This window comes from Acinonyx jubatus, chromosome C1 (genome assembly GCF_027475565.1).
Source record: "Acinonyx jubatus isolate Ajub_Pintada_27869175 chromosome C1, VMU_Ajub_asm_v1.0, whole genome shotgun sequence".
Lineage (NCBI taxonomy): Eukaryota > Metazoa > Chordata > Mammalia > Carnivora > Felidae > Acinonyx > Acinonyx jubatus.
The window spans coordinates 91,231,591-91,259,244 of NC_069381.1; the positions used below are offsets into that span (position 1 = coordinate 91,231,591).

General features: G+C 36.7%; 1 protein-coding gene across 2 annotated transcripts in view; it reads left to right on the forward strand.

The window, feature by feature from the left end:
* The first annotated feature begins 1,453 nt into the window (after positions 1-1,453).
* STXBP3 (syntaxin binding protein 3) overlaps positions 1,454-27,654 on the forward strand; it is a 55,976-nt gene continuing 29,775 nt past the window's right edge. The window contains exons 1-6 of one of the 2 annotated variants that reach the window (XR_008295118.1): positions 1,454-1,604; positions 14,690-14,739; positions 15,324-15,405; positions 19,873-19,949; positions 22,380-22,458; positions 23,783-23,883. Coding sequence is in view for 1 of the 2 variants with exons in the window: in XM_027058450.2 (XP_026914251.1) it covers positions 1,556-1,604; positions 14,690-14,739; positions 15,324-15,405; positions 19,873-19,949; positions 22,380-22,458; positions 23,783-23,883 (438 nt within the window). In the remaining variant the exon portion in view is untranslated. The remainder of the gene's footprint in view (positions 1,605-14,689; positions 14,740-15,323; positions 15,406-19,872; positions 19,950-22,379; positions 22,459-23,782; positions 23,884-27,654) is intronic. The other variant, XM_027058450.2, reaches the window with a different exon arrangement.

The window sequence follows — 27,654 nt, forward strand, 5'->3', positions numbered from 1 at the left end:
GGAGATGGAGGAATTTTACCCCCTCACTCCTCTGTCTTGGTTTGACTGTCTAGGGCAAGGAGCTCCATTTTAGAAGGATGAGTCGGCAATGTGATGTCTTTCTCTGATGGCTTGGGGCTCTATCCTGCCATACTAAGCAGAACCTGATTTTAAATTGAAAAGGGAGAGGAAAATAAATGCGTTCATTTGTTTAAAATTCTGAGCAGCTGAGTTCATTTAAAGTAGGTTTAAGAGGCCAGAGCTCCAGCTTCCATTCCCATATAAGCCATGAATGGAAAAACCATTCATGCCACATGTTGTGCTTGAACCTATTTTATGGCTGCTTTTATTCATCATTCTCTTTCTCTCCTTAAGAGCAAATACTGCAGCTTGTTCCACAGACTACTTTATTGCTTTCTGTGTAGCTTATGCCTTATCCTAGTTCCCACTATACCACAAGCTGAGCATCCTTGGGAAGTTATTTCACTATCAGTTTCTTTATCTTTAAGGGTTATAATCCACTTACCATAATACCTTGTATGTAGTAAGCACTCAGTAAATATTAGCCATTATCATTAAGAGTATATTTCCACTTTCCTATGTGACCAACTTGAATTAAGACCATTGATTCTTTGCAAATTTCTGACAGTGTAAATGATGGTTAGTGACAGATGGGGCTCTCAGCAACTAAACTGATTTCATTCATGATTGATTACTGTGATTTCACCTCAAAAGCACCATCTCAGGAAATAACTCTGCTTAAACTTGTTAAGTCTAAGCTCAAATCACCTCTTTTGTGAATCCCTTTTTAACAATAACCCCTTCTTTTAAATCCTAAAGCATTGATGTCCTCTCTCACACAATTTTGCACATGAATTTATGCTTGTTGAGTAAATAATTACTGTTTTATTGGTTCATTTACGTATATTATCATCATGAAGACATTCGCTTTTTCAACCAACTTTTGACTATCTTCAGCATACCAGGAATTGAGTTCTCCAATGAGATTTATAATTCTTCAGAAGTGGGTCTCTCACTTCTTTGAGTTTCCTGTAAGTTCTGCATAGGTCGGGGCACACTGGAGGGAACCTCAGAGTTCTACACAATTACTATGTCCTTGAAAAATGAATACAATAGACTTTAATGGGTAAATTTTCTATTCAGTAGTTGAGGGGGCTGCTGAGTGGAGTCTATTATGAACGGCTTCGCCAGGTGAAGAGTTCTTTTGCAAAGTGAAAGAATGACCCATTCCTTTTTCAAATACCATCTGCGTGCATTCGGAATTTTTTATATCAGGTTAACTCGTAACACACAGGCACGACTTCGCTTTTTGACGTCACGGGTCCTTGAACTTCGGCTGACAGAGTGTCCCGCTAGGGGGCTCACGACTGCCCACACAGATTCCACCCGCACTGCGCAGCCTCCGTCCAGGCGTGGGCGGGAATCCCCTGGCGGTCGCGCGTGACGTTACCGGAGGGCGCGGTCCGTGAGTGGGGGCGGGGCCACTCCGAGCTTCTTTCTCCTAAAGTAGGTTGCCAGCGGGAGGCGGCGGCTGCTCCTCCGCAGTGTTGGGAAGATGGCGCCGCCGGTGACGGAGCGGGGGCTGAAGAGCGTGGTGTGGCAGAGTGAGTGCGGTGGGGCAGGGGCCGAGAGAGGGAAGGCCAGGAGGCCGCCGCGTCGAGCCTTGCTATCCTGCCCCAGACCAACAGTCTCTTGGGAAGCCGCCGCGGGCACTTGTTGCTTTGGGACCCAGGTCCCTGTTAGGACTTTTCCGTGCTCGCCTTCCTAACCCTATTTCCTGCTAGCCTCAGGGATGGGCAGGGTGCGGGAGCGTGTGGCCTTCTAGCTGTCGTCTGGCACCCCGTCGCCTCGGCCCGGCTCTGGCCCCGAGGCCCCGCCCTGGGTGAGCGGCCCCCAGCCCGGATTTTTCTCCCTCGGCCCTTGTGACTATCCTCGGCGTTGCTCTCGACGCTCCTTGGTTCCCCCCCGGGAGCCCCACCAGTCGGTGATGTCTCTGCACCCAGTACGGTCTGGGCACTGTGTTTCTGTAACCCGCTCCTCCCCTTCTCCTCACACTTGTTTCCAAAGACTGCTTGCTATGTTTCTTCATTTTAGTACCAAGCAGGGTTCTGGAACTACACTTTTCAATGTCTTCTAATAGAAGAAAAAAACAAAACAAAAACAAACGCCGACCGTTGAACAGATCCTTCTTCCTGTGTTTCTAGAGAAGCTCACTTTTCTAAAGAGTTCATGAGAAGGAGCCATTTGGATGATTAAATTTCAGGGCAAAAGCTGCACCTTCACATCTCTGTCTATATTCTGAGGGCCACTCACTGCTGTTAGGGCTGTACTACTGCTTGTTGGTTGATATTCTGCTCTTCTGCCATGTCACTTACGACTTTCATAAAAATCGCTCCAAACTTAGGTCAGCTAGGTTAGAGAAGGAATGAAACCACCAAACCGGAAGAACCATCATTGTTTGGCAGCTGGGTTGAAAGTAATTATGGTCTAGTAGTGGAAAGGGAGTGACATCTAATTAGTATCTCTGACTCCGGCTTGTTGAGCAAAGGAAGAAGTGACTGAGTCAACAAAATTTTGGGAGATACAGTTCCTCGTGCAAGATTAGAACTCCACATCAGTAACTGTCATAGTGCTGAACGTACTAGAACGAGTGTATAAATAAAAGGGGGGAAAAGGTTATGAGACTTCTTTTTAAAAATTTGATAATTATAAGGTTGGCATTCTGTTTTTTAAGATTTGCATGGGTGAGTTTTAAGATTTGGTAAGATTTTTATTTGTTACATATATATGTTTATTTTTGAAAGAGAGAAAAAGTGCAAGCAGGGGAGGGGCAGAGAGAGAGAGAGAGACACACAGAACCCCAAGTAGGCTCTAGGCTCTGAGCTGTCAGCACAGAGCCCCACGCAAGGATGGAACCCATGAACCCTGAAATCGGGACGTGAGCCAAAGTTGGACACTTAACTGAGCCACCCAGGTGCCCTGTAAGATTTGGTAATATTTTTAAATCACAGTCGTACTTAAAGTACATTTCTTTGAAAATGGGTAGTGAATTGCATTGTGTAAATAGTTTGCAAGATGTACATGGTCCTTAACATAAGTATTTATGAGGAAAAAAGGTTAATGATAGTAACATCAGTTTTGATAGCATGGAAACTGGGCAAGAGGGAGATTTTAGAGATAAGAAAATTTCCATCTAGCTATTAACTTGAAGCAGCACCAGGATGTCAGATGGAGTGTAAGATAAGACAGAAGAGTGAAGGGAAGGAAAGCAATGTTGAGGTTAAAAAATAGTTCTTTGAATCTTTGTATAAATAGAAACATGAGCAAAACACAAGATGACATTCATTCAGCATTTAGGGAGTAGAAAGAGAGAAAGAAGGGGGACTGTGAGTTCTGTTAGCAAAAGATGACAGAGTCTGTAAGAAATGATGAAGGAATATCCTAAGAGGTAGGAGAAGCATACATTTGACTGGGGAAAGGTTTTGCTAGGTTGAAGATAGTACAGTTGAGTCGTGGTAGAAAGATAAATTACTTAATCTTCAGTTTACCTAAAATGTAGGGACAAGGAAACTAATATTTCTTGAACATTTATTCTGTGCCAGGCATTATTCTTTACATCTTTTAAAACTTGATAAGAATTATTATCTTTATTTCATAGACATTAAAACTGATACATCTGTTATCATAGCTGTGTTAATCATAATAGCCAAAAAATCAAACAACCCAAATATCCACAGATTGATGAATAGGTAAATAACAAGTGGTATATCCCAAAAATGGAATATCAGGCAATAAAAAGGAATGAAGTACTGATACATGCTACAGTATTGATGAACCTTGAAAAAGTTGTGCCACATGAAATAAGCCATTCACAAATAACCACTGTGTGAGTCCATTTACATTAAATATCCAGAATTGACAATATATAGAGACAGAAAGTAGATGAGGAGTTGGGTATGTTGGAAGGTGTAGGGGATGGGGAGATTCAGGGATAATGGCTAAGGAGATGGTTTCCTTTTGGACGAGTGAAAATATTCTAAGTTGATTATTATGATAGATACACAACTCTGAATATACTGAAAACCATTTATTTAATTGTACGCTTTGGGTTAATTATATGCTATGCAAATTATATCTTAATAAAGCTATTTTTTAGAAAACTGATAGAGGTATTAAATATAGACTTAGTATTCCACACCCAGATCTTTCTTCTTTTTTTTTCCCCACACCTAGATCTTTCTGACTGCAGAGTTAACATGTCATGTGTCTATGACTTTCTGTAATGTTTAAACCTTAGTTCAGAGCCTTATGCCCACTTTGTTGAAGTAACCTCCTAACTAAGCCTCCAAGCACCTATTCTTTCTCACTCCAGTCTATCTGGCCAGTCGCTGCCAGAATAATTTTCCTGTAACAGTGCTGTGCTGAGACCATGTTCAACTGTTTGAAGACCTGCAGAGAGAGACCCCTCCAGTTGTGTAGAGATAATTTCAGATGCTTAGACTGCTTTTGAAGACTTACAACCTGACAGTAACCTACCTTGTTATCTACCTTTCCCTTGTGTGATCTTGATGTTCAACTAGTCACTCTTACTGAAATCTTCTGCCTCTACATCTGTATGCCAATTCCTGTCTAGAATGCTCGCCTTATGCCTGTTCTTCACCTATCCAAACTCTAGCTAGCCTTCAAGTTTTGGCTTAAATGGGGCTACTATCACCATAGTGACTTCTTATTTTAACTCAGCCTCTTATATTTCTGTAGCATTTGATTTATCCTTCCAAAATGGCACTTCTCACTACTGCCTAACGTGAGCATCTTGATAAGCTTCCTAAAGGTGGGTCCACCCGTTTTTCTTCTAGAGCTTTAAATTTGGAACAGGCCCTAGAAAAATGGAAATGTTTGTTAAAAGTAAACAGTAGATCAGCTTTATAATTTTCTCCATTTTTTGCTACCTAAAGTCCCCATTTACTCAATAAATATTACTGAATTCCTGTGGAAATACAGCAATAGAAGGCAGACAAGTTCCCAGCCTTCTTGAAGCTTGCATTCAAGTGGAAAATAATAGAAAATAAATCTGTAAACAAAGAATAAACATTATTTCAGTTTGTGATATATATAGAGAGAGGGGGCTACTTTGGATAGATGGATCAGGAAAGGTTTTCTCTGAGTAGGTGATATTTGAGCTGAGACCTAAAACCTGAGAAGGGATCAGCCTTTAGGGACTATCTCAAAACACTTAAAAAAAAAAAAAGAGCTTTAATATTTTCAGTGCAGAGGCTATATTTATTTACAAAACGAATTTCCATACTTAAAATCAGTGAAGTTTCTAGTGCTCGATATTGCTCCCTTGCCACTTTTTACTACAGGAAAGTGGTAGCAAAAATATCACTGATAAAAGGGTTTAAATAAAAATTTGATGAAGTTTATTTAAAAAATAACAAGAGTAATGAAATCAACTACAAAGCAAGCTCAGGCCACCTGTGGCATTTTTTCCCTCTTAGTGCAGTCTTTTTTTTTCCCCTTATGTATAAACAATAGTCTAGTGTCTGTGATTCATACCACATATTTGACAAATGTTAAGAGAAAATTAACCCAGAAAAATTACAAGTAAAAGTAATCAGAATGTATTTAAGCCAGTTCTTTACATGTTTCCCCCTTTTCCCCTTTTTTCACATTTTCTTTTAGTCCTTGTATAGCTACAGATATATTTTTTTATTTGTCATTCTGTGATTTCCTTTTTAAAAATATCTAATGTTGACATGGCATTTTCCATGCCATTTCATAGTCTTTGTAATGATCATTTTTAAGTACTTAAAAAAATTTTTTTAAGTTTATTTATTTTGAGAGAGCAAGTGGGGTAGGGGCATAGAGAGAGGGGAGAGAGAGAATTTCAAGCAGGCTCTATCAAGCAGAGCTTGATGCGGGGCTTGAACTCATGAACTGTGAGATCATGATGAGCTGAAATCAAGAGTTGGACGCTTAACTGACTGAGTTACCAGGCCCCCCTTAAGTGTTTTTAAATACCTGACTTGGCAAAGAAATTTAGATAGCAGAAAAGATTACACAGCCTCCCTTTTCTGACACAACTACTCTTAGGTTTCTTACAAATTCTTCTAAAGTTTTCTATGCAAATATAAGCATGTGTAAAGGATTTTTGTTTTAATTATTTTAGTTTTATGTGTTTTTTTCATTCTGGTCACTTCTTTAAGTTTATCTTGTTGATCAAAATTGTATACTTTAATTTTTGGATTTTTCCAGTCCCACATAGTTATTTAAATCAGTATTTATTGAGTATCTACTCTTTGCTGTACACTATTTCAGGTGCATATCCCTTGACTTCCTGCAATTCATAGTTCAGTGAGAGGAGACTGTACACAAGTACTAAGTACTATATTAGCATTGTGGAAAGGGAGAGGAGAAGAAAAAGGAATTATTTCCTCTGTGGGAGTGGATCAGGGAAGACTCCCAAGAGGAAGTGCCATTGGAAGGTGGTAAGATTTTGGCAGACATAGGGAAATTTGAGCCAAATTTGGCCCAAAGAGGAAAAATTGCATGAGTTTTTTGGAAGAGGGAATAGTTCCTTTTGAGTATAGGGTATTTGTTGCAAGGAATAGGGTGATGAAGACTAAAAGGTAGGTTGGAGCTAAATAGAGTAGACATTAGGCAGTGGGGAGCCAATAAAAAGGAAAGGTTTTTTTTTTTTTTTCTTTCAAATATCAGTCACTACCATTTTTGAGATTCTGTTGAAACAGTGCTGAAAGGAAGTCATTTTCTTGTTTCTGTTTTGAAGGGAAATGACTCTAAGATTTCATTAAGTGTAATGGTAAAATGCACTACTGCTAAGCGTACAGCTGGATGAATTTTTATCCATGTTAACTACCACCTAGATCAAGTTACAGAACGTTTTCAAGTACTCCATAATCCTTCCCTCTCCTCTAAAAATCCTACATTTTTAGATAGTCTAAAATAGTCTAAATAGTCTAATAGTCTAAATCCTACCCTCTCCTCCAGAGTAACTACTCTTCTGACTCATACTGTCATTATGAATAATTTTCTAACAGTGGCTTTTTATTTTACACTTTTATGTTTATGAGAGAAACCCTCTAAACCTTACATTGTTATTTTCTTTACAGAAGTAAATACAGAATTTACTAACCCCCTACCAAGAAATATTAGCTCTTTAATGTTTGTCTTTGTATACATTTTAGTAGGTCTTCTATTAGTTCTCAGTTTTCATATGTTCTACTTTAATACAATTTTTATTTTTATTTTTATTTATTTTTATTTTTTCATACAACTTTTAGTGTACCTTGATAGCCCTAAGTGGTCTTTTTCATGCACAATTCAATTTGTTTTTATTAAGCTGACTAATAATGAGTATTGCATTTGTCTTTGCCCCAGGCCTCTGGCTTTACCTTCATAAAGATTCTTACCTGTTCACTAAATAACTTGGGCCACAGGCCTGCAGAATCTGTTGGAATCATAATTAGGAATTTAATAATATATTTTGGTTTTCTGAGAATGTAAACTCTTTGTAGCCTACAAGTCTGCTTTTGATTTTTGGCTTTTTGATTTTTCATTATGCATTACTTATAAAAGCTGGTTTATTATTTCTCCTCATTGGACTAATAGTTGGAAGACTTGATTTCCACTCCAGATTGTACTTCACTTTCCTAGCCTAAACAATGAAGAGTTTGAATTACATGTTCTCTAAGTCTTTTTCAACTTGAATTCTTCATGATTCCATTTTTTAGATCTTCATTTTGTTATATTTTCTTTATTTCCACGTAGATTCCTGATAGTTTTCACTTATGCCATGGTTTTCTTTTATGCCATGGTTGTTTTGTTTAGGTCATAAATATTTAATATTAGGTTTTCGTTGTTTAATGACATTTTACAAATTTTTGTCTTAAGGTATTCTGACATCTACTTAGCATGATTCTTTGCTCCTTATTTATTTACTTAGGCATGATCTTAATCCAACTTTAGCAAGTTAAAATGAATTCCATATGTATTAAAGATCTAAAATGTAAAATAAAACAATAAAATGGGGAGAAAATATAGAGTAACATGGGTTACACTTTTAAAAAAATTGATAACCCAAATCCCATAAAAAATTTGTTAAATAAAAATTATAAATTCCTATATGGTAGAAGACACCATTAACAAAAAAATCAAGAGCTAAACTCTAGATTCAAAGAAAATATTGACCACATATAGAAGAGAAAGGGTCAATCTGTAGAGAGTATCTGCGCATTGATAAAGGGAAGATAATGACGCAATAGAAAAATATAGGATGTGAACAGGTGACTTGCAGATTAGGACATTCAGTTGATTGTTTTTGAGTGGAAATGCAAATAAAGACCAGTTCCTCTTTTTAACCCATCAGACTGACATGCTATCGTTGGGAAGTTTGCTGGTGGGAATGTGAATTGTTAAAAACTTTTGACAAAGCATTTGGCAATGTATAGTAACACGACAGACGCATCTTTTGATGCCAGCATTCCCACTTATGGGAACCTTTGCTTCAGAAATAAAAGTCTGGGCACTTGGGTGGCTCAGTTGTTTGAGACTAGATTTCAGCTCAGGTCATAATCCCAGGGTCATAGGATCGAGCCGCAAGTTGGGCTCTACACTGACCAGCGCTGTGCATGGAACCTGTTTGGGATTCTCCCTCTCCCTCTCTCCCCCTCTCCTTCCTCTGCCCCTCCCCGTGCTCTCTCTCTCTAAAATGAAGAAATAAAAGTATTGATAATAAAGATATATGTGTAAAGATCTTCACTGCAACATTATAGTGGCAAAAACGGAAACAGGATGACTGCCTCTCATAGAGGAGAATAGTTGAATAAATAATGGTGTGCCTGCACTAAGAAATATTATGTAGCTATTAAAAAGAATTATTTAAATCTATATGTTTATATGCTGTATAAAGGGTATCCATGATGTATATTTATTGAAAAAAGCAAGTGATAGAGTAGTGTATATATGTTGATTATCATTGTTGTAATAATTTGATTATTAGAAAAAACTCAGATGTTAGAAGCAGGGGTGCACTTGGGTGATAAATTGGAGTGGGTGGCAGAGACTGGTACTGTTATGGTGTTGGTCCAAGGAAGAAGGCCAAAATGTGGCAAAGGATGGCAAAGGATGGCTGAGAGTATGAGAGCAGTTCTGGAGAAAGAATAAATAGGATTTAAGCTGGGGGAGAGTCATCCTAGACTCGGATTCAGGTCTAGGAGACTAGGTAGTAGTATCTTTATTGATAAAGGGAAAGAGAAGGAACAGTTTTGGAGAGAAAAAATAGTTTAGGTTTAAAATACAGTGAGTATAAGTGCAAGTTGAGGTATCTAGAAAGCAGATGGAGATACATAGGTATAAATTACAGAAAAGGGAGCTGAATTTGACATCTGGATTTAGATAAGGAAGACCAGATAAAGAGAAAAGGGTACCTTTTCCAGGTCCCTGTTGAGATTGTCTTTAGTACTAGATTTTTTTCCCCTCTTATTTCCTAATTTATGATTTAAACATTGCTAGGCATTTTTGTTTCCTAAAAAACTGTTATTTACAGATGATTTACTATTTTCCAGACAAATCAGTTTCTCTTACAATGTTACCATGTTTATTAATACTTTCTCTGTGGTTTAAGATAGTTGTGCAAGCATACTTTTTGCATTGCTGATGCTGCACAAAACTTGGTTAGCTCTGTTCTCATTTTTCTCTTCCATGTTTTCATTTCCTCTTTGGCATTAGTTTTTTGTTTTTTTTTTTGTAATGTTTATTTTTGAGACAGAGAGAGACAGAGCATGAGCGGAGGAGGGGGAGAGAGAGAGAGGGAGACACAGAATCCGAGGCAGGCTCCAGGCTCTGAGCTGTCAGCACAGAGCCCAATGCGGGGCTCAAACTCACGAGCTGTGAGATCATGACCTGAGCCGGAGTCGGACGCCCAACTTACTGAGCCACCCCGGCGTCCCATCTTTGGCATTAGTTTTAAACACATTTCCTTTTGCATTTAGGAGAAACAGGATGAGCAAAGAGAGTAGTTGTATCTATTAGTTGTATCTATTAGATACTACTAAGGTAATAGTAGTATCTATTAATAGATAATTATTTGGATATCATTTGGACTGGTGGAAGATCAACTAAGAGAGTAGGCAGAGGCCACTTGGTACAGGAGGTTGAATAGTAAAATCTAGATTTTACTCTGAGGCAAGAGTGAGCATTTGAGGGAATTTAGGTGGGCATTGATTAAGAAATTTGTGCTTCAGGAAGATCACTGACAGCAATGTGGAAAATGGATTGAACAGGCAAAAGCATTGGAGGTAGAAAGCAGGAAATCCAGGGGCACCTGAGTGGCTCAGTTGGTTAAGCATCTGACTCTTGATTTTGGCTCAGGTCATGATCTCGTGGTTCATGAGTTTGAGCCCTGCATTGGGCTCTGCAGTGACAGTGTGGAGCCTGCTTGGGATTCTCAATCTCTCTCTCTCTCTCTCCCCCTCTCCTTCTCTCCCTCTCTCTGTCCCTACCCTGCTCATGAGCTCCTTCTCTGTCTCTCCCTCCCTCCCTCCTTCCCTCCCTCCCTCCCTCTCTCCCTCCCTCTCTCTCAAAATTAAATAAATAAACTTAAAAAAAATTAAAAGCAGGAAATCCGGATAGGAGGCTATTATAGTAGTTGAGTGAGAGATGATGAGAACCAAGGCAATGCTGAGGACTGTGGCAGTCACCAGAAAGAACAATCAACACTGCATGATTATTGGATATGGGAGATGGAGGAACTATCCAAAGACTATGACTAAGAAAATGTCACTAAAACTCTTAGAGAAGTCTAAAGCAGTTTTTAGGGAACTATAATCTCAATTTGAGGCAGGTAGGTGCTTAAACCTGTACTGTATAATTGAATGATGGAGAGTTAGATTTGCAAAAAATTGAAGACTGATGGGGGTTAGGGGGAAATGAGGAGAAGCTGGTCCAAGAGTACAGACTTCAGTTGGTAGAGGAGTAAGTTCTGGAGATCTAATGAACAGTATTGTGATTACAGGTAGCAGTACTACTGTACTATATACTTGGAAAGTTGCTAAGGTAGATCTTAAATGTTCTCACCTTTCAAAATTACTAAAAGAATGGTAATTATCTGTTAACTAACATTACGGTGGTAATTATGTTGCAGTATGTGTATCAGATCAACACATTATATATTTTGAAGTTGTGTTATGTGTCAGTTGTATCTCAGTAATGTTGGGAAAAATTGAAGGCTAGATCTAATAGACGAAACTTTTAAGGACAAATATGGTTTCTGAGAAAGAGACTAGAGCAAGCAGAGAGTAGAGAATTGAATCAAATATATCCATATTTGGGGTGCTAGAGAAATGGATGTAAGGTCAAATAATTTTCATTAGTATTTGGAGGAGATACCTTTTTAAAAAGTTGTCATATTAGTTGATGTGATTTCCTTTGACTCCCCTCCAAACATACCTTACCTTTGACCATATTACTTTTTTTGGATGCACCTAATTTCTAGTCCACAAAACTGGTTGTTTATCATTTATTGGTTTTTTTTTTTTTTTGAAGTTTATTTATTTTTGAGAGAGAGAATCCCAAGCAGTCTCCATACTGAGAGCATGGGGCTCTATCCCAGGAATTGTGAGATCATGACTTGAGCCTAAATTAAGAGTTGGATGCCCAACTGATTGAGCCACCCAGGTGCCCCTATGTTTTGTTGTTAAGATGCTAACACTAACACTGTCTAGGTATCTTCATATTCCAAGGCAGCACTATCCAGTAGAAATATAATGCAAGCCACATATATAATTTAAAAGTTTCTAGTAGCCACATTAAAAAAAAGAGAGAGAGAAACGGATGAAGATAGTTTTAATAATAAATTTTTCAAAATATTTATTTGGGGGGAGGGGGCAGAGAGAGAGAATCCCAAGCACTCAGTGTGGAGGCTCATGCGGGGCTCAGTCTCATGACCACAAGATCACAACCTGAGCCGATATCAAGAGTCAGATGCTTAACCAACTGAGCCAACCAGGTGCCCCTAATAATAAATTTCTAAAATATTCTCATTTAAACATGTAAATATAGAAAATTAATGATATTTTCTATTCCTTTTTTTTGTACTAGGTCTTTGAAATCTGGTGTGTATTTTATACTTACAGGACATCTCAGTTCAGGCTAGCCGTACGTTAAGTGCTTAATGGCAACATGTGATGAGTTTTTACCATATACATCAGTGCAGTTTCTAAGGGTCTAAAGACTATAATGAGATGAGTTCTTCCTAGGGAACTCTTCAATCTGCTCCATCATAAATTCCATGAGCATTTATTTCTTTGATTTTCAGCTTGTTTGAGGTATACAGAAATAAAGCAAGCTTAGAAAGGGAAGTGGCATAGTATTTTAGTGTCTGAACTCTGCCTGAGAAAATCCTTTATCTCTGCCTATAGAGTAGAAGAAACCAGTGCTTTGGGTTTAAATTCCCAAACATTAAACACTTTAGGCTTTTGCTGTAATTCTCATTTAACATTATAATCTTCCTGGCAGGGGCGCCTGGGTGACTTAGTCAGTTGAATGTTTGACTTTGTCTCAGGTCATGATCTCACAGTTCCTGAGTTTGAGCCCTGCATCAGGTTCTGTGCTGACAGCCTGGAGCCTGCTTTGGATTCTGTCTCCCTCTCTCTCTGCCCCTCCCCCACTCGTGTGCACTTGTGTGCGCACGTAGTCTCTCTTTCTCTCTCTCAAAAATAAATAATAAACATTTAAAAAAGCTACAATCTTCCTAACAAACACATATAAGCACCTTAACTAGTATTTCTTAACACTTTCAAGCCTTCCCAATCAAATAAAACCTTCCAGATCACACTTCTTATGATGAGTATTAGTAATCCTTATTAAATATACCCTCTGCTTGAACATGTCATTTAATGTGACGCCAAAAATTGATGGTATATTTCCACAAGCATTAACTTAAAACAGTTAAAGTTTAGGTATTAAATTACGAAGTAGAAAAGTTTATCTTTTAATTTTTTTATTATTTTTTTTTAAGTTTATTTACTTATTTAAGTAATCTCTATACTTTCCCTGGGGCTCAAACTTACAACCCTGAGATCAAGAGTTGCATGTTTTGACTGAGCCAGCCAGGCCTACCCAAGAAGTAGGAAAGTTTAAATGAATTATATAAACATCTCATTACCAGGAATTAATGAAATTAGAAGTTACTATAATTTACATTTTAATTATATTTTACTTGTTACATACTACATATCAGTTTTCAAAATTGAAAATTAGTAAAACTTTGTGAGGAATTGTCTTATTATGAGGTAGAACAACAGATATTTGTGTTGATTGCCTATGTGTGTTATTTAATACATCAGAAAAAAATTTTTGTTTATCAGTGAACTAATTTAAAAAATATGTTTAGGGGCGCCTGGGTGGCTCAGTTGTTAAGCGGCCGACTTCAGCTCAGGTCACGATCTCGCGGTCCGTGAGTTCGAGCCCCGCATCGGGCTCTGGGCTGATGGCTCAGAGCCTGGAGCCTGCTTCCGATGCTGTGTCTCCCTCTCTCTCTGCCCCCCCCCCCCCCCGTTCATGCTCTGTCTCTGTCTCAAAAATAAATAAAACGTTAAAAAAAATTTTTTTTTTAATTTAAAAAAATAAAAAATATGTTTAGGTTAATTTTAAAAATCATTACAACAAACATGTTAATATTTATCGATTATAAATCAAGACTGAATATCTGTATCCTAATGTTGTAATATAAATTGTTGAAAATTGTAATGCAGTAAACCAGGAAGAAAAGTGCTTACCCAATTTTGATTGTCAGATGTAATATAGCAATGGGCTAGTTAGGGATTTTCCTTTGAGTTTTTTTGTTTTCATCTTGTTTACTTGGGGTTTAAGCAGAATAGGAAAAAGCAAATCAGATAATAGTTTCAGAAATATTTTCCAGATATATTTATATACTTATATTAATATTTTATAATACTTTTTTTTAAATTTTTTAAAAAATATGTTTTTAATGTTTATTTTTGAGAGAGAGAGAAAGAGACAGTGTGAGTGGGGAAGGGGCAGAGAGAGAGGGAGGGAGACACAATCTGAAGCAGGCTCCAGGCTCTGAGCTGTCAGCACAGAGCCCAACACGGGGCTCGAACTCACAAGCCATGAGATCATGACCTGAGCCAAAGTCAGATGCTTAACTGACTGAGCCACCCAGGCATCCCTTAACTTTTTTTTTTTTTTTAATGTTTGTTATTTATTTTTGAGAGCAGGAGAGACAGAGCAGGAACAGGGAAGGGGCAGAGAGAGAGGGAGACATAGAACCTGAAGCAGGATCCAGGTTCCGAGCTGTCAGCACAGAGCCTGACTCAGGGCTCAAACCCAAGAACTGTGAAATCATGACCTGAGCCGAAGTTGGACGCTTAACCTACTGAGCCACCCAGGTGCCCCTATAATACTTTAATTCTCAAAAATTTAAAAATATATTACAGTTTAAATATAGGTTAGGTATTAAAGAGAACTGAATTTTTACTTAGAGTTTAACAGGTATATATACTTTTTATGTAAGTTAGCAGATTTTCAAATTGGGTACTTCCCGATCTTTTTGCTCTTTCAGTAGTTATTATTATGTTTCTAATTGTTGATTTAAATTTGTAAATAATTGTGTTTTTTGTGTTTTGTTTTGTTTTTTTTTTTTTGGCAGAGATAAAAGCAACAGTGTTTGATGACTGCAAGAAAGAAGGCGAATGGAAGGTAGAATGCATGTTTTGCCCTTTAATTGAGGACATCAACCTATTGTCCTTATTATACTTCTGTAAGAGTGTAGAGTCTGGAACCATACTGACTGCATTCACATCATAGCTTCACCACTTGATAGCTGTGGCTTCTTAGGCAAATTGCTTGACCTCTCTGTTATTTGTCTCTAAAATAGGGATAATCTTACCTCATAGCATAGTTGTAAAGATTAAATTAATTAATCCATGGAAAATAAGAACAGCACCTGGAACAATTATTATTTTGTAAGTGACATTTTATAATTGTAAGAAATTTGATGTTAAACACAAGATACATTTAAAATGAACAAGTTTTCTGCTTCAAAATGGAAATGTTTCTATTTGCTTATGTATAATATTATATGTATGTATATTGAGAAAATAAATCTCTAGGTCATACAAGTTAAAAGGTGAATTGAGATAATTTTGTTTACTGTCCTGATATTTTCATTTTATGTTATAAAAGGTTTATGTTTGAGTAAGTTTAAAGGATTAAATTGTGTCTATTGTGAATTCTTGACAATCAGGTACTTACACTATTTCTTAATATATATTCATTTTAAGATAATGCTTTTAGATGAATTTACCACTAAGCTTTTGGCATCGTGTTGCAAAATGACAGATCTTCTAGCAGAGGGTATAACTGGTAAGTGTTACCAATACTCATCATAAAAACTTTTTTATTGTGATTAGGAAAGTTTGGAGTAATAATAAATTTTAGTTAGTCATTGTGTTTTTGAGGGGGTTATATTTCATTTTTTTTATAACTCTAGCCATAATAATAACACTGGACATTTGTCTGTGAATCTTCAGAATAACCCCTGGAAGTTTTTTCTTAAGCTTTGATTGGGGGAGGGGCAGAGAGAGAGGGAGACACAGAATCTGAAGCAGTGTCCAGGCTCTGAGCTGTCAGCACAGAGCCTGACGCAGGGCTCGAACTCACAGACTGTGAGATCATGACCTGAGCTGAATTCGGATGCTTAACCAACTGAGCCACCCAGGTGCCCCTCTTAAGCTTTGATTATAAATCAGTGCCTCTGACCAAGAGTAAGTCAATTGCCTTGTTGAGTTTGTTACTTAAATTTTTATTCTTGCATATTTGATAAGGATTTTATATGCTGACACTACGTTTACCTCAGTGTTTTTACTAATGTTGGTGGTTTTCATGTATTGCTTTTAAGTAGATAGTAAGATTTATGTTATAAAATCAATTTTTGTACATATTTACAAGTGTATAATACTGACTTTGTAAGTTTTTCTTTATTACCTAGAAATGAAGCGGTTAATTACAAGTTTAAATCCGCTTTATGGGGCGCCTGGGTGGCTCAGTCGGTTGAGCGTCCAACTTCAGCGCAGGTCATGATCTCACAGCTTGTGAGTTCAGGCCCTGCGTCGGGCTCTGTGCTGACAGCTCGGAGCCTGGAGCCTGCTTTGGATTCTGTGTCTCCCTCTCTCTCTGCCCCTAACCCACTTGCATTCTGTCTCTGTCTCTCTCAAAAGTAAATAAAACATTAAAAAAAAATTGTTTTTAATCCGCTTTAGAATAACATTATGAAAAAAAACATACTGCCATAATCTTTCATTAGGGCAGAATTGTTAATGAGATTTTAATCTCTTTGGGGGATGATACCAATATTTTATAACATTTATAATCTTACCATTATCCTTAAACTCCTCATCCTTTCACTCATTTATTTACATTTGATCTTCATGACAACCCTTTAAAGAGATTTTAAATACCCCCACTTGTAATGAGGAAACTAAGACTCAAAGTCGAATACAATTCTTTTATATTTTGGAATTTAGTGTAGTATGTGTACTGTCTCGTCACTGCTACTTGTGAGGTTCAAAAGTACACTTGGGGTGCCTGGGTGGCTCAGTTGGTTAAGTGACTGACTCTTGATTTTTGGCTCAGGTCATGATCTCATAGTTTGTGGGTTCGAGCCCCACATCGGGCTCTGCAGCTGGCAGCTTGGAGCCTGCTTGGGATTCTCTGTGTCTCCCCCAAATGTCTCTGTCGCTCTCAAAATAAATAAATAAACTTAAAAAAAAAAACTACACCAGTATTTTCAAGAAAACCTGAGCAGTGTATACAAAGGGAGGATTATCTAAAAAATTTTGTAATAATTATTTTGATACTTATATATAAAATCTTTGCTATATGATACTTTATTATTGATCATATATTCAGCTTGTTTTCCTGGTCTTTATGGCCTTCTCAATAGAAAAACTCTCAACTAGACATTAAAAGATTGAAGCCTTGATTTTTCTGACACTGGACAAATATAGTATTGATTAAGCCACGAAGTTTTTTTTTTTTTAATGTTTATTTATTTTTTTTGAGAGAGACAGAGACAGAATGCGAGTGGGTTAGGGGCAGAGAGACAGAATCGGAAGCAGGCTCCAGGCTCTGAGCTGTCAGCACAGAGCCCGATGCGGGGCTCAAACTCACGAGCTGTGAGATCATGACCTGAGCTGAAATCGGATGCTCAAACGACTGAGCCACCCAGGCGCCCAAGGCCATGAAGTTTTTTAAGTTCCAGAGGCCATTCTAATTAGCAACTAAAGTGAGAACCATTTTTTTAAGGTTTTTTTTTTTTAAATGTTTGTTTATTTTTGAGAGACAGAGACAGAATGCAAACAGGGGAGGGGCAGAGAGAGAGAGGGAGACACAGAATCAGAAGCAGACTCATGCTCTGAGCTGTCAGCACAGAACCCAACACGGGGCACGAACTCAAGAACTACAACATCATGACCCAAGCTAAAGTTGGACACTTAACCAACTGAGCCACCCAGGTGCCCCTAGAACCATTTGATAATATGTATGAAAATATAATGAAGCTACAGAACCATTTTGCACTGTAAGGAGGTTTTATTTCATTTTTGTAACCATTGTTTATTACTGTGTGTTTGGTGTTGATAGATACTCTTCAAGGAAAAAATTCTATTGCCAAGTAAGTTGGGATATAGCATTAGACAAAGCTAAACAGGTTTCTTTTCTTTTTTTTTTTTAATGTTTGTTTATTTTTGAGAGACAGAGCAGGGAAGGGGCAGAGAGAGAGGGAGACACAGAATCCGAAGCAGGCTCCAGACTCTGAGCTTTCAGCACAGAGCCTGACATGGGGCTCGAACTCCAAACCGTGAGATCATGACCTGAGCCAAAGTTGGACACTCAACTGACTGAGCCACCCAGGTGCCCATAAACAGGTTTCTTGAGGACTTTCCAGAGTTGTTTTTTTTCCTTAATGTTTATTTATTTTGAGAGAGAGAGAGGAGAGCATGAGTGGGAGAGGGGCAGAGAGAAAGGGAGAGTGAGTATCCCAAGCAGGCTCCACACCGTCAGCACAGAGCTCAACTCAGGGCTAGGACACAAGAACGGCGAGATCATGTCCTGAGCTGAAATGAACAGTCAGACACTCAACCGACTTAGCCACCCAGATGCCCCTGACTTATTTAACTTCTGAATCTCAATTTTCACATCTGTAAAATGGCAATGAGTATTTTGATCTTGTTGGGCTATTGTGAGGTTTTAGATTAATATTTAACAGCCATTCAGGCATCCTGTAAAAACCTTTTTGTTAAATCACTTATTAGTATATATCCATTTTTCAGGGAATTGAAGAAGTGGCACTTTCTGCTATTAATAACCAGACATTTCAGATTATTTTCAAAGTCTGTGTTCTAATAAATCATACCACAATATTTTCACATTTTAACGTACATTACTCACCAAGCATAATAGTATGTATAGCGTAAGATGACTATAAGGCACTTGATTTTGAGTATTAAGTAATAAAAGTAAGTTTGCACAGATTTAACTAATCTTTTAAAGGTGAAATTACAATAGTTGGGAATGGAGATTAAAATTAAATATTTCCTTGGAAACCTTATTTGATATCCTGTCTAATAGAAGCTGTGATAAGTCTATACTTTATTAATATAAATGGAAGAATGAGAAGGCGAATCACCATATTTACCAGAGAAGTTCAACAGTAGCCTTCCTTGCCTATCAGGTTAATCTTTTTAATTCTTTCCAGGGCTTTTGCCAGCATTAGTCTTGAAAAGTGGTTCTCTTGATTTGTAGAATAATGCTTAATTTTTTTAAAATATAGCTTTAATAATTTGACAATTTAGAGTTTACTAGTTTTTTGTGTTTTTTGTTAGTTTTTAATGTTTTGGGGTTTTTTTAAGTTTATTTTTTTGAGAGGAAGAGACAGGGCAAATGCAAGCGTGGGAGGGTCTGAGAGAGGGAGAGAGAGAATCCCAAGCAGCCTCCACACTGTCAGCACAGGGCCCGGCCCGATGCAGGGCTCAAACTCCTGAAACTGTGAGATCATGACCTGAGCCGAAATGGAGTTGGATGCTTACTGAGCCACCCAGTCACCCCTAGAGTTTACTAGTTTTAAATTCACTTTGTTTTATATTTGTTAATTTTATGAACTTCTTAATTTCAATAATAAAAATATAACAGTAAATTATGGCGATATTTCATTGTTAAAAATACTTTAAAAATATTGCGTAGTTTTAAAAGAGTAAGAGTTAATTGGCAGTTTATTTAAAGAATGTTATAGAAGTTAAAAACTTGGGTTCTGGAGTCAGACAGATCTGGGTTAGAATCCTACCTGTTCTACTTTCTAGCTTTCAAGTTACCTAATTTCTTTAAGTCTCAGTTTCCTAATTTGTAAAATACTTATTTTATCAGTTTGTTATATAATAATTATTAGAAGGTTTAACAGATAAGTAATGTTAAGGACTTAGCCTGATATCTGGTATTATATTTGCTATTACATTAGAATATTTTTAAAAAGAAATACAAATTTTAATTTTTAATGCATTTTCTTGCTTCATGGCATGTTGATTGCTTACACTGGTAGATGTAACTATGAAATAGCTGTTTCATCCTTTTTTCCTATGATGATTACTTAGCCCACAATTTAGGTTTAGGGAAGATACAATTTTGGGATTTTTTAATTTATCAAAGGGAGACCAAAAAAATGTTAAACCCAGGATATGTTAATGTGTTTCCCTATTATAAATAAGTATAGTTTTATTTTAAAATTGTTTCAAGTGTATAAATACTTGGTTATATAAAATGGACTTTTTTTTTTATTAGTTGTGGAGAATATTTATAGGAATCGAGAACCTGTCAGACAAATGAAAGCTCTTTATTTTATCTCTCCAACATCAAAGGTGAGTATTTTGAATCTTTAAAAAGTATCTTCCTCATTTATCATTGACATCATTTTCTCATAGGCAATTCAAAGCAATAAAACATCCTTTATTAGAAAAATAGTGCCATAAACTAGTTTGCTTAGGAAAGTTTTTCTGTGTTAGAAAATTGTTTCATTTGCACTCTTAATGAGAATGTATAAATGAAAGAATTCTCCCCTCATATCTGAAAGCAGAATTTAATTGTATTAAAATGATGAAGTTTGAGTAGTTTGTTACTCATGCTATTCCTATGCAACCATATTTTTGGAGGATAGAAATGTACATAAAAGAAATAGTCTTGGATTAATCCTTTATCGTAGTTACTTCCTGTAGCATACATGTGTGTATATACACATATATGCATGCATATATGTAAATATATCTTTTACGTCAAAGGAATTAGTTTATAATCTGTGATTGAATGCATATTAATGCCAAACTTTTAGAGCCAAGTAAATATCAGATTCCTTTATTCTAATTTTTTTTTTTAATGTTTATTTATTTTTGAGACACAGAGTGTGAGTGGGGAAGGGGCATAGAGAGAGGGAGACACAGGATCCAAAGCAGGCTCCAGGCTCTGGGATGTCAGCACAGAGCCCGACGCAGGGCTCAATTGTGCTACCCAGGTGCCATGTCAGATTCCTTTATTCTGTACAATATTTGAGAATGGATTTTCTAATACATTCTTTGGCTGTTACATTCATCCAGAATGTTAAGTTGGCAATTGCAGTTTCATTTCTTCTGATTCTAGCAGACAGCAGGAAAAAAAACAGATATTCACTATTTAGTTTCTATATGCTGGCTGCTGGTGGGTTTTAATGACATTTTATATCTTAATGCTAATTCTTATCATTAATAGATTAATAGTAGGAAAGACTGTGTGTCCGTTGAAAATGAGATTTCTAGGAAATTTTAATGATTTAGGTAAATGTTCATTTTTAATGTTAAGTGACAGAAGCAGGATACAAAATTGTATATTCAGTAAAGGAGCAAAGGGCTCAGAGAAAATAGTACCTGAATGTGACTCTTTTTTCTACTATAACCAACTCCAGTTTCTCTTTCTGTCCTGAATCAATTACCTATTGGGCCCCATAGCCCTATGGGTACCAGCGAGGGCTTGAGCTTATTGGATAGTAGTGGAGAAGGCTAGTGAGAGACTTCCTTCCTTAGTAGCTGGGTAAGCACCTTAGACACCAGCATGAGAGTGTTCCCAGCCAAAGTCATAAAATGACAGATTTCTGAAGAGTTTAGCTGTAAGAGATCTCTGAACCCCAGGGGAAAGGTCATTTGGTGAAAAAGCAAAGCCCTGGTGGTTTGTCTGCTTATATACCTACAGCCCAGAGAAGGAGAAATCTTTTTGCCTTCCCCTCTTGTAGAACTGCCTGTATTTAGGATTCTCCAGAAACAAACCTAAACCTTCAGTGAGTTAACAAAGGAAAGCATCAACACATCTAAGTGAGCCAAGCTGCCAGAAAGAGGAAGTTCAGTAAGAATGAAGAAAATACAAAATATAGCTGCTTAGAGAGAAGGATGATGAACTGAACAGAAAAATGATAACACATAAGAAGAGTCTAGTACAGCATATAAAAAACTTCCTGAAGTTCAAAAGTATGTGATTTCTCCGTTAAATGGTTAATTGCATAAGAGGATAATCACTATTGAAATTTGAATTAATAGCCGAGTTAAAATGGAATATCTCAAAGCAAAATCCCAAAAAACAAAAAAAACCCAAAGTCATGGAAATCATGGGCGAAAGATAAGAGACTTGCTGGATTGATCTATGAGGTCTAACAGAAATAGTTCTAGAGTTCCAGGAGAAAAAGGAACAGATGGAGGAGAGATCATTACATTCTGTATTCCTCATTTTTGCTTTTAGATCATTGTATCTTTAAAACTACCAGCACTGAGGCATGCAAGAACTACCAGACTTTATTACCTGCCATTCCCCTCCTTGCTGTCGTCTACCAACCTCTGGGTCTTTCATTATCCCTTAACAATTTTACTCCTAGCTCACTGTCACTCTATTCAGCACTTTCCCAGTTACAGTCACAATGCTTTCATCATCCAGGTGGATAACATTTCCAGTATGCTTATTGGCTTTTCCGTTCCTTGATTTGTTATCTTCTAATGGTCTGTGTGGCTTCAGCTTCCCACTCACTGGATCGTTCCTGGATCTTCTCATTGCCAAAACAGTACTCTCTTTATACATATTACCTTACTACTTCTTAGGTTTTTAGCTGTTACTGGCTAGACAACATAGCATTTTAAAAAAATCAGCTTATAAAGTAAACTTTGAGATAGTTAAGGTTTTGTTTTATTATTGAAAAAGAATAATCTTAGTTATTTCAAAGCTAGCATGTTTAAATTAGTATTTTGTTAAATGTGTATTAACATCTAACCTTTTTTAAGTCTGTAGAATGTTTTTTACGTGATTTTGCAAGTAAGTCCGAGAACAAATACAAAGCAGCATATATATACTTCACTGACTGTAAGTAGCTTTGTAAAAGTATTGCTTCATTGTTTAAAATCCTATTAATTATAAAGTATTTCTTACAGTACTATTATAATATTAAGACTTTCTATTTGTTGCTTGTTCTAATTAGATTAGAAAAAATCTAAAAATAAAAGATCATATCTGTCCTAATTCATATTAAAGTGATAGAAAATTAAATTCTGAACCAGTCATTTTTGCTGGTATACAATGGTGAGGGGTTGGTAGTGAGAGCTCTATCTCAAATTTTATGCTGATGAAGGAGGAATGCTTTTTTAAATCTAAGTTTTAATTGGGGATTTGATTATGTAATCAAAAATAAGACCCTTTGGGAGGGTACTGGAGAAATTGCCATCTGTTTGGCAAATATTAATGGAGAGAATCTCTCACATTTCTCTTGCAATGCCATATGTTCAGATAGAAAGCAGCTAAACAAAAGCATCACAGAGAAGTCCAGACACACATATAATTCTGCTTTATGTTATATCTTACATAATTATTTTGCAAAATAAAAATGCTGTTCATCTAAGTGTAGTCTTAGTCTGTGCTATTAGAAATTCATTTTAAGCAGTATATTGTTTTTCCTATAAGTTATTATTTATCTCATGCCTGGTAATAGTTTCCATTTTAAATATGTCATGCCATAAGTATTTGTGTTTTAAATAACTGTATTACACAGAAATTCATGTTTATAGAAGTTATAAAATTTAATGAATGTGAAGCCTCTTTTAACTTAAGGAATCTTGAGGCTGAAGAACATCATGTTAAAAGACACTAGGACCCAATGGTTGATGTTCCAACCTAGATTTAATAGAGATATAGACAGGTAAAGGGAGGGTGGAGAGAACAGGCTCTGGATTAGTCTCAGGATTTCCTGACATTAGAGAAGGTCTTGAGATACAAGGAAAAACTAACAATTTGTGTGGGATGGTTGCACTTAGTGCCACATTTAGAAAAGCAGTATAAATTCCTAAGAAATTCTGAAAGTCCTATGAAAGTTTATTAAGCCATGAGTTTGGATCTGATTTTCCTTCCTAACAATTTTAGTTTGCTGTGTAAGCAGCTTTCTAAGGAAATAATCATAAGTTATGGTGCCTATGAATGGGGAAAATGGAATTTCTGTTACAGCCCTGTTGGCTAGAATACATTTGCTGTGTAAAGTGAAGAAAAATATTTACATTGTCTCTGTCCTCATAGTAAATTGCTTTGTGAAAGTCACTAATCATATGTAAAAAATAAATATTCTTGCATGTTAAAATGATTTATTCCAAAGAATAAAAATTTAGATGGAGTTATATGCTTTGATTTTCCCCCCCCTCAGTTTGCCCTGATAGTCTCTTTAACAAAATTAAGACTTCTTGCTCCAAATCAATAAGAAGATGTAAAGAAATAAATATTTCCTTCATTCCACTTGAATCTCAGGTACTTTCTTGTTTTACTTTTAATTTTAGTTTATAATGGATTTAAAATTTTGGTTTTATGAGCTTACTTATTGTTAATAAGGTATATCTTAAAGATGTTTTAGATGAAGGAAAGGAGAGGAGCATAAATTGGAACAGAACATTATGAAAGTGGAGCTTAAATTTCACAGCTGCCACTAAGTGCTGTGCATGTCAAGTTTTACAGAACTATTAGATTATGAAATGAAAAGATTTTGAACACAATGTTAGATGACTCAAAAGAAATAACCTTTAGCTTCTGTAACCATTTGTGATGTTAAAACAAATGTTCTTCAACAAATTTTTTCTATAACATTATATAGATTGCATTAATTTATAAAATGAAGGGTTTTAAAAATTCATTTTGATTTTGGAATAGTTATGATCCTTCAATTAATAATAATGATAGTGATAGGAAACACCTATGTAGTATTCTCCATGTGCCAGACACTTTCCTAAATATTTTCCGTAAATATATTCATGTAATCCTCATGATAGTCCTATGAATGGATGGTAATTCTGTCTTCATTTTAAAGATGGGGAAATCAAAGAAGTTAAGTAACTTGCCCCAGATCACACAGCTAGTGCATTGCTCAACTTTGTTGTGCTCTGTTCTCTGTGTTTGGATTCTAGCATTTCATAGAATTCTAATAGTTTACTGTTGTTTGGAACTATAAGGTCAATATTTTAAGAGAAATAAGGGTCCTAGAAGAGGAATTTTTCTTTTTATTTTCTTTTTAAATGTATGTTTATTTTTGAGAGAGAGAGAGTGCAGGGGAGGGGCAGAGAGAGAGGGAGACAGAGGATCCTAAACGGGGTTCTCCCAGCCTCGACCTCACAAACCATGAGGTCATGACCTGAGCTGAAGTGGTCGCTTAACTGACTGAGCCACCCAGGCACCCCAAGAGATTTTTCTTTTAAGCTATTGCTATTTTGGGCAAAGAAAGATTATAATCCAAATTGTAAAATTTTAAGATATCTGTTTAACGTTACACTATTGCCAAAGGTTAACTTTAGGCCTGTTCCTTTTAATGTGATATGTAAGTTTAAAATAGGGTGAAATGGGCTTTCTAAATGATGTGGGATATGAATAGTAGTGTGATAAATATTATAAACTGATCCAGAGCATCTGCTGTACAGATGGTAAATATAGTTTTAGCCTCAAAATTCATCAAAATTCTGCAGTTGCTCTATTTGAAGGAGAGATTTGTGTAGCTATCTGACCAATTTGATTGGTGATGAGAATAACTTGTTTTTGTCTATATAGAGAAATCTCATGAGAATCTTCTTACTGTGTCTTTGCAAAATGTGATTATTTAAGGTCCTGTCTGGTTTGTTTTTCCCCCGAAGAAGTTTTTGCTTTTATTTCCTTGATAAGCATCTGAGAGTTTACTAAGTAACTATAACTGTTACAGAGAAATTACAGTGAAAATGTTTTCAACTTTGTTTGCAAGTGAAGATATAAAGGAAATACTACTAAGTGCTTTGAGCTAAGAGCAAAGGCCTATGTGAGCATTTATCAAGGTCTTGTGCAGTGGATACTGTCTGCCAGATGCAAAGTCAGATAGGATAGTGCTCCAAAGAAGACAAGTTGGACGGACATTAAACACATTTAGAAGTTGCATGGAGAGGAAGGAGGTTGATTCACTCCTGAATTTATGAGTCCAAGAGATTAAAGAAACCTCTTGCTTTACTTCTTACAGGATTTAAGATAATTAGTGCTATCACATATACATTAAGGCAATTAGAGGGAAAGCATTTAAGAATGTAGGGAAATTTGATTACAGTGGATCTTACAGAGTACAAAGAGTCTGGTGTAGTTAGTAGGGAGGTGTTTAGGTAGAAATAGAGCTAAGCCAGTTGTAGATTAGCAAAAAAAGTAGATGAAAGTGGCGGGGGTGGGAGGAGTCTTTATTTAAGGAGCTGATTGTGGGTCATAAAGTTGAAGAAAATATTTGGTAATGGTCTGAAGGAACATGTATGGTGGTAATGGAAAGTGGAGAGGAAGAGGAGGAGGGAAATGGAAGAATGGAAGAAATGTGAGAGTAGAATGAAAATAAGCTCTAATATTCTCTTTGGTTCATTGGAGTATTAGCTTAGGTTAAACTGTTGTGATAACTCCCTAAATCTCAGTTCATTACTGTAGCCAAGTTTATTTCTCATATTTTTGTCCATTGTGGTTTGTCTGGGGCTTTGCTGTATATTCTCTTCATTCCGGAACTGAGGCTGAAGGACTAGCCCTTGTCTGGGACATAGCAGAAGGAAAAGAGAAATCTTAGAGACACACAATGGCTTTTAAAGCTTTTGTGGGGAGTAGCACGTGTCACTTCTACTCATCTTTGAATACCCATAGCCAAGGCTGACTTTAGTGAGTGGGAAGTATACTCTTATAGGGAGAGGCCCTTAGGGAGGGGCAGTAAGTATTTTTGAACAGATAATATTATCTACTGTAGTGTAATAGTGTACTAAGAGAAGTGCTTGTTGGCAGTTAATATAATAGCCAAGATTTTGAGCAACACAGACATAAGTGGATTAGCTATGGCTAAATCTGAATCCATGTGCAGCCTGCTGCTGTTGGTTATGTTCAGAGAAATGAATGTACAATGAAAGGAAACTTTTCATAAGCAGGTTTATTCATAATGCAATAGTTTAGCATGTAATGTTTATTACATACTTACTTTTACACTCAATACATCATCCTAGGCTAAGAGAGATTGTTATCATTGTTTAAGAAAAATAAAAATTGGTTTAATGAAGAACTAACTCCCAACCCTAGTAAAAGAGCTTCTTCTTTTGTATTCATTTTTTAAAAGTTTATTTATTTAGAGAGAGAGACTGCGTGAGTATGAGTGGGGGTGGGGCAGAGAGAGAGGGAGAGAGAGAATCCCAAGTAGCCTCCACACCATCAGCACAGAGCTGATACCACTATCAGTGCGATTGTGACCTCAGCTGAAACCAAGAGGCGCTAAACCGACTGAGCCACCCAGGTGCCTCACTTTTGTACTCTTCAAATAACATAATAATAGTAAATTTCGAATGCAGTTCTTTTTTTAAATATTTATTTTTGAGGGAGAGAGAGCCACACATACACAAGCGGGGGAGGGGCAAAGAGAAGGGGAGAGAGACTCCCAAGCAGGCTCTATACCATCAGCACAGAGCCTGACACAGGGCTCGAACCGATGAATGGAGAGATCATGACCTGACCTGAGATCAAAAGTCAGTTGCTTAACCGACTGCGCCACCCAGGCACCCCTCTAATCCAGTTCTTTGCACATAAGTAAATGTTTTTGTTAGTTGAAAAAATGTGTCTTTGAGGTTTCAGTGTGGTCTATGATTAGACCAATTACTATGTCTGGCACAATACTGTGTCTTTTTGGGAAACATATCTCTATTTTAAGGACATGAAGAATATAAACCAAAGAATTGAAGATACATATCAACTATGGAAAATTTCTAGGTTATTCTCTAACAGATTAAGATTTTTAATGTATGTCAAATATATAGACCAACTTTGGCTTTGTTGTATTTCTTTGTGTCAGGTATTAGATTTTTAGTTTAGTTTGACTACCTCAAATTCCTTCATCTGTTGCACAGGTAGTAAGAAACAAATAGTACAGTATGAAACAAGAAATGAAGACGAGAGGTAGACTAAGCAGGAAAGGAGAGTGGGAAAAGAAATAAAGGATGAAATCGAGATGACTGAGAGAAAATGAGATTTGATTAAGGTAAAGACACAGTGGTCTCAGGAAACAGC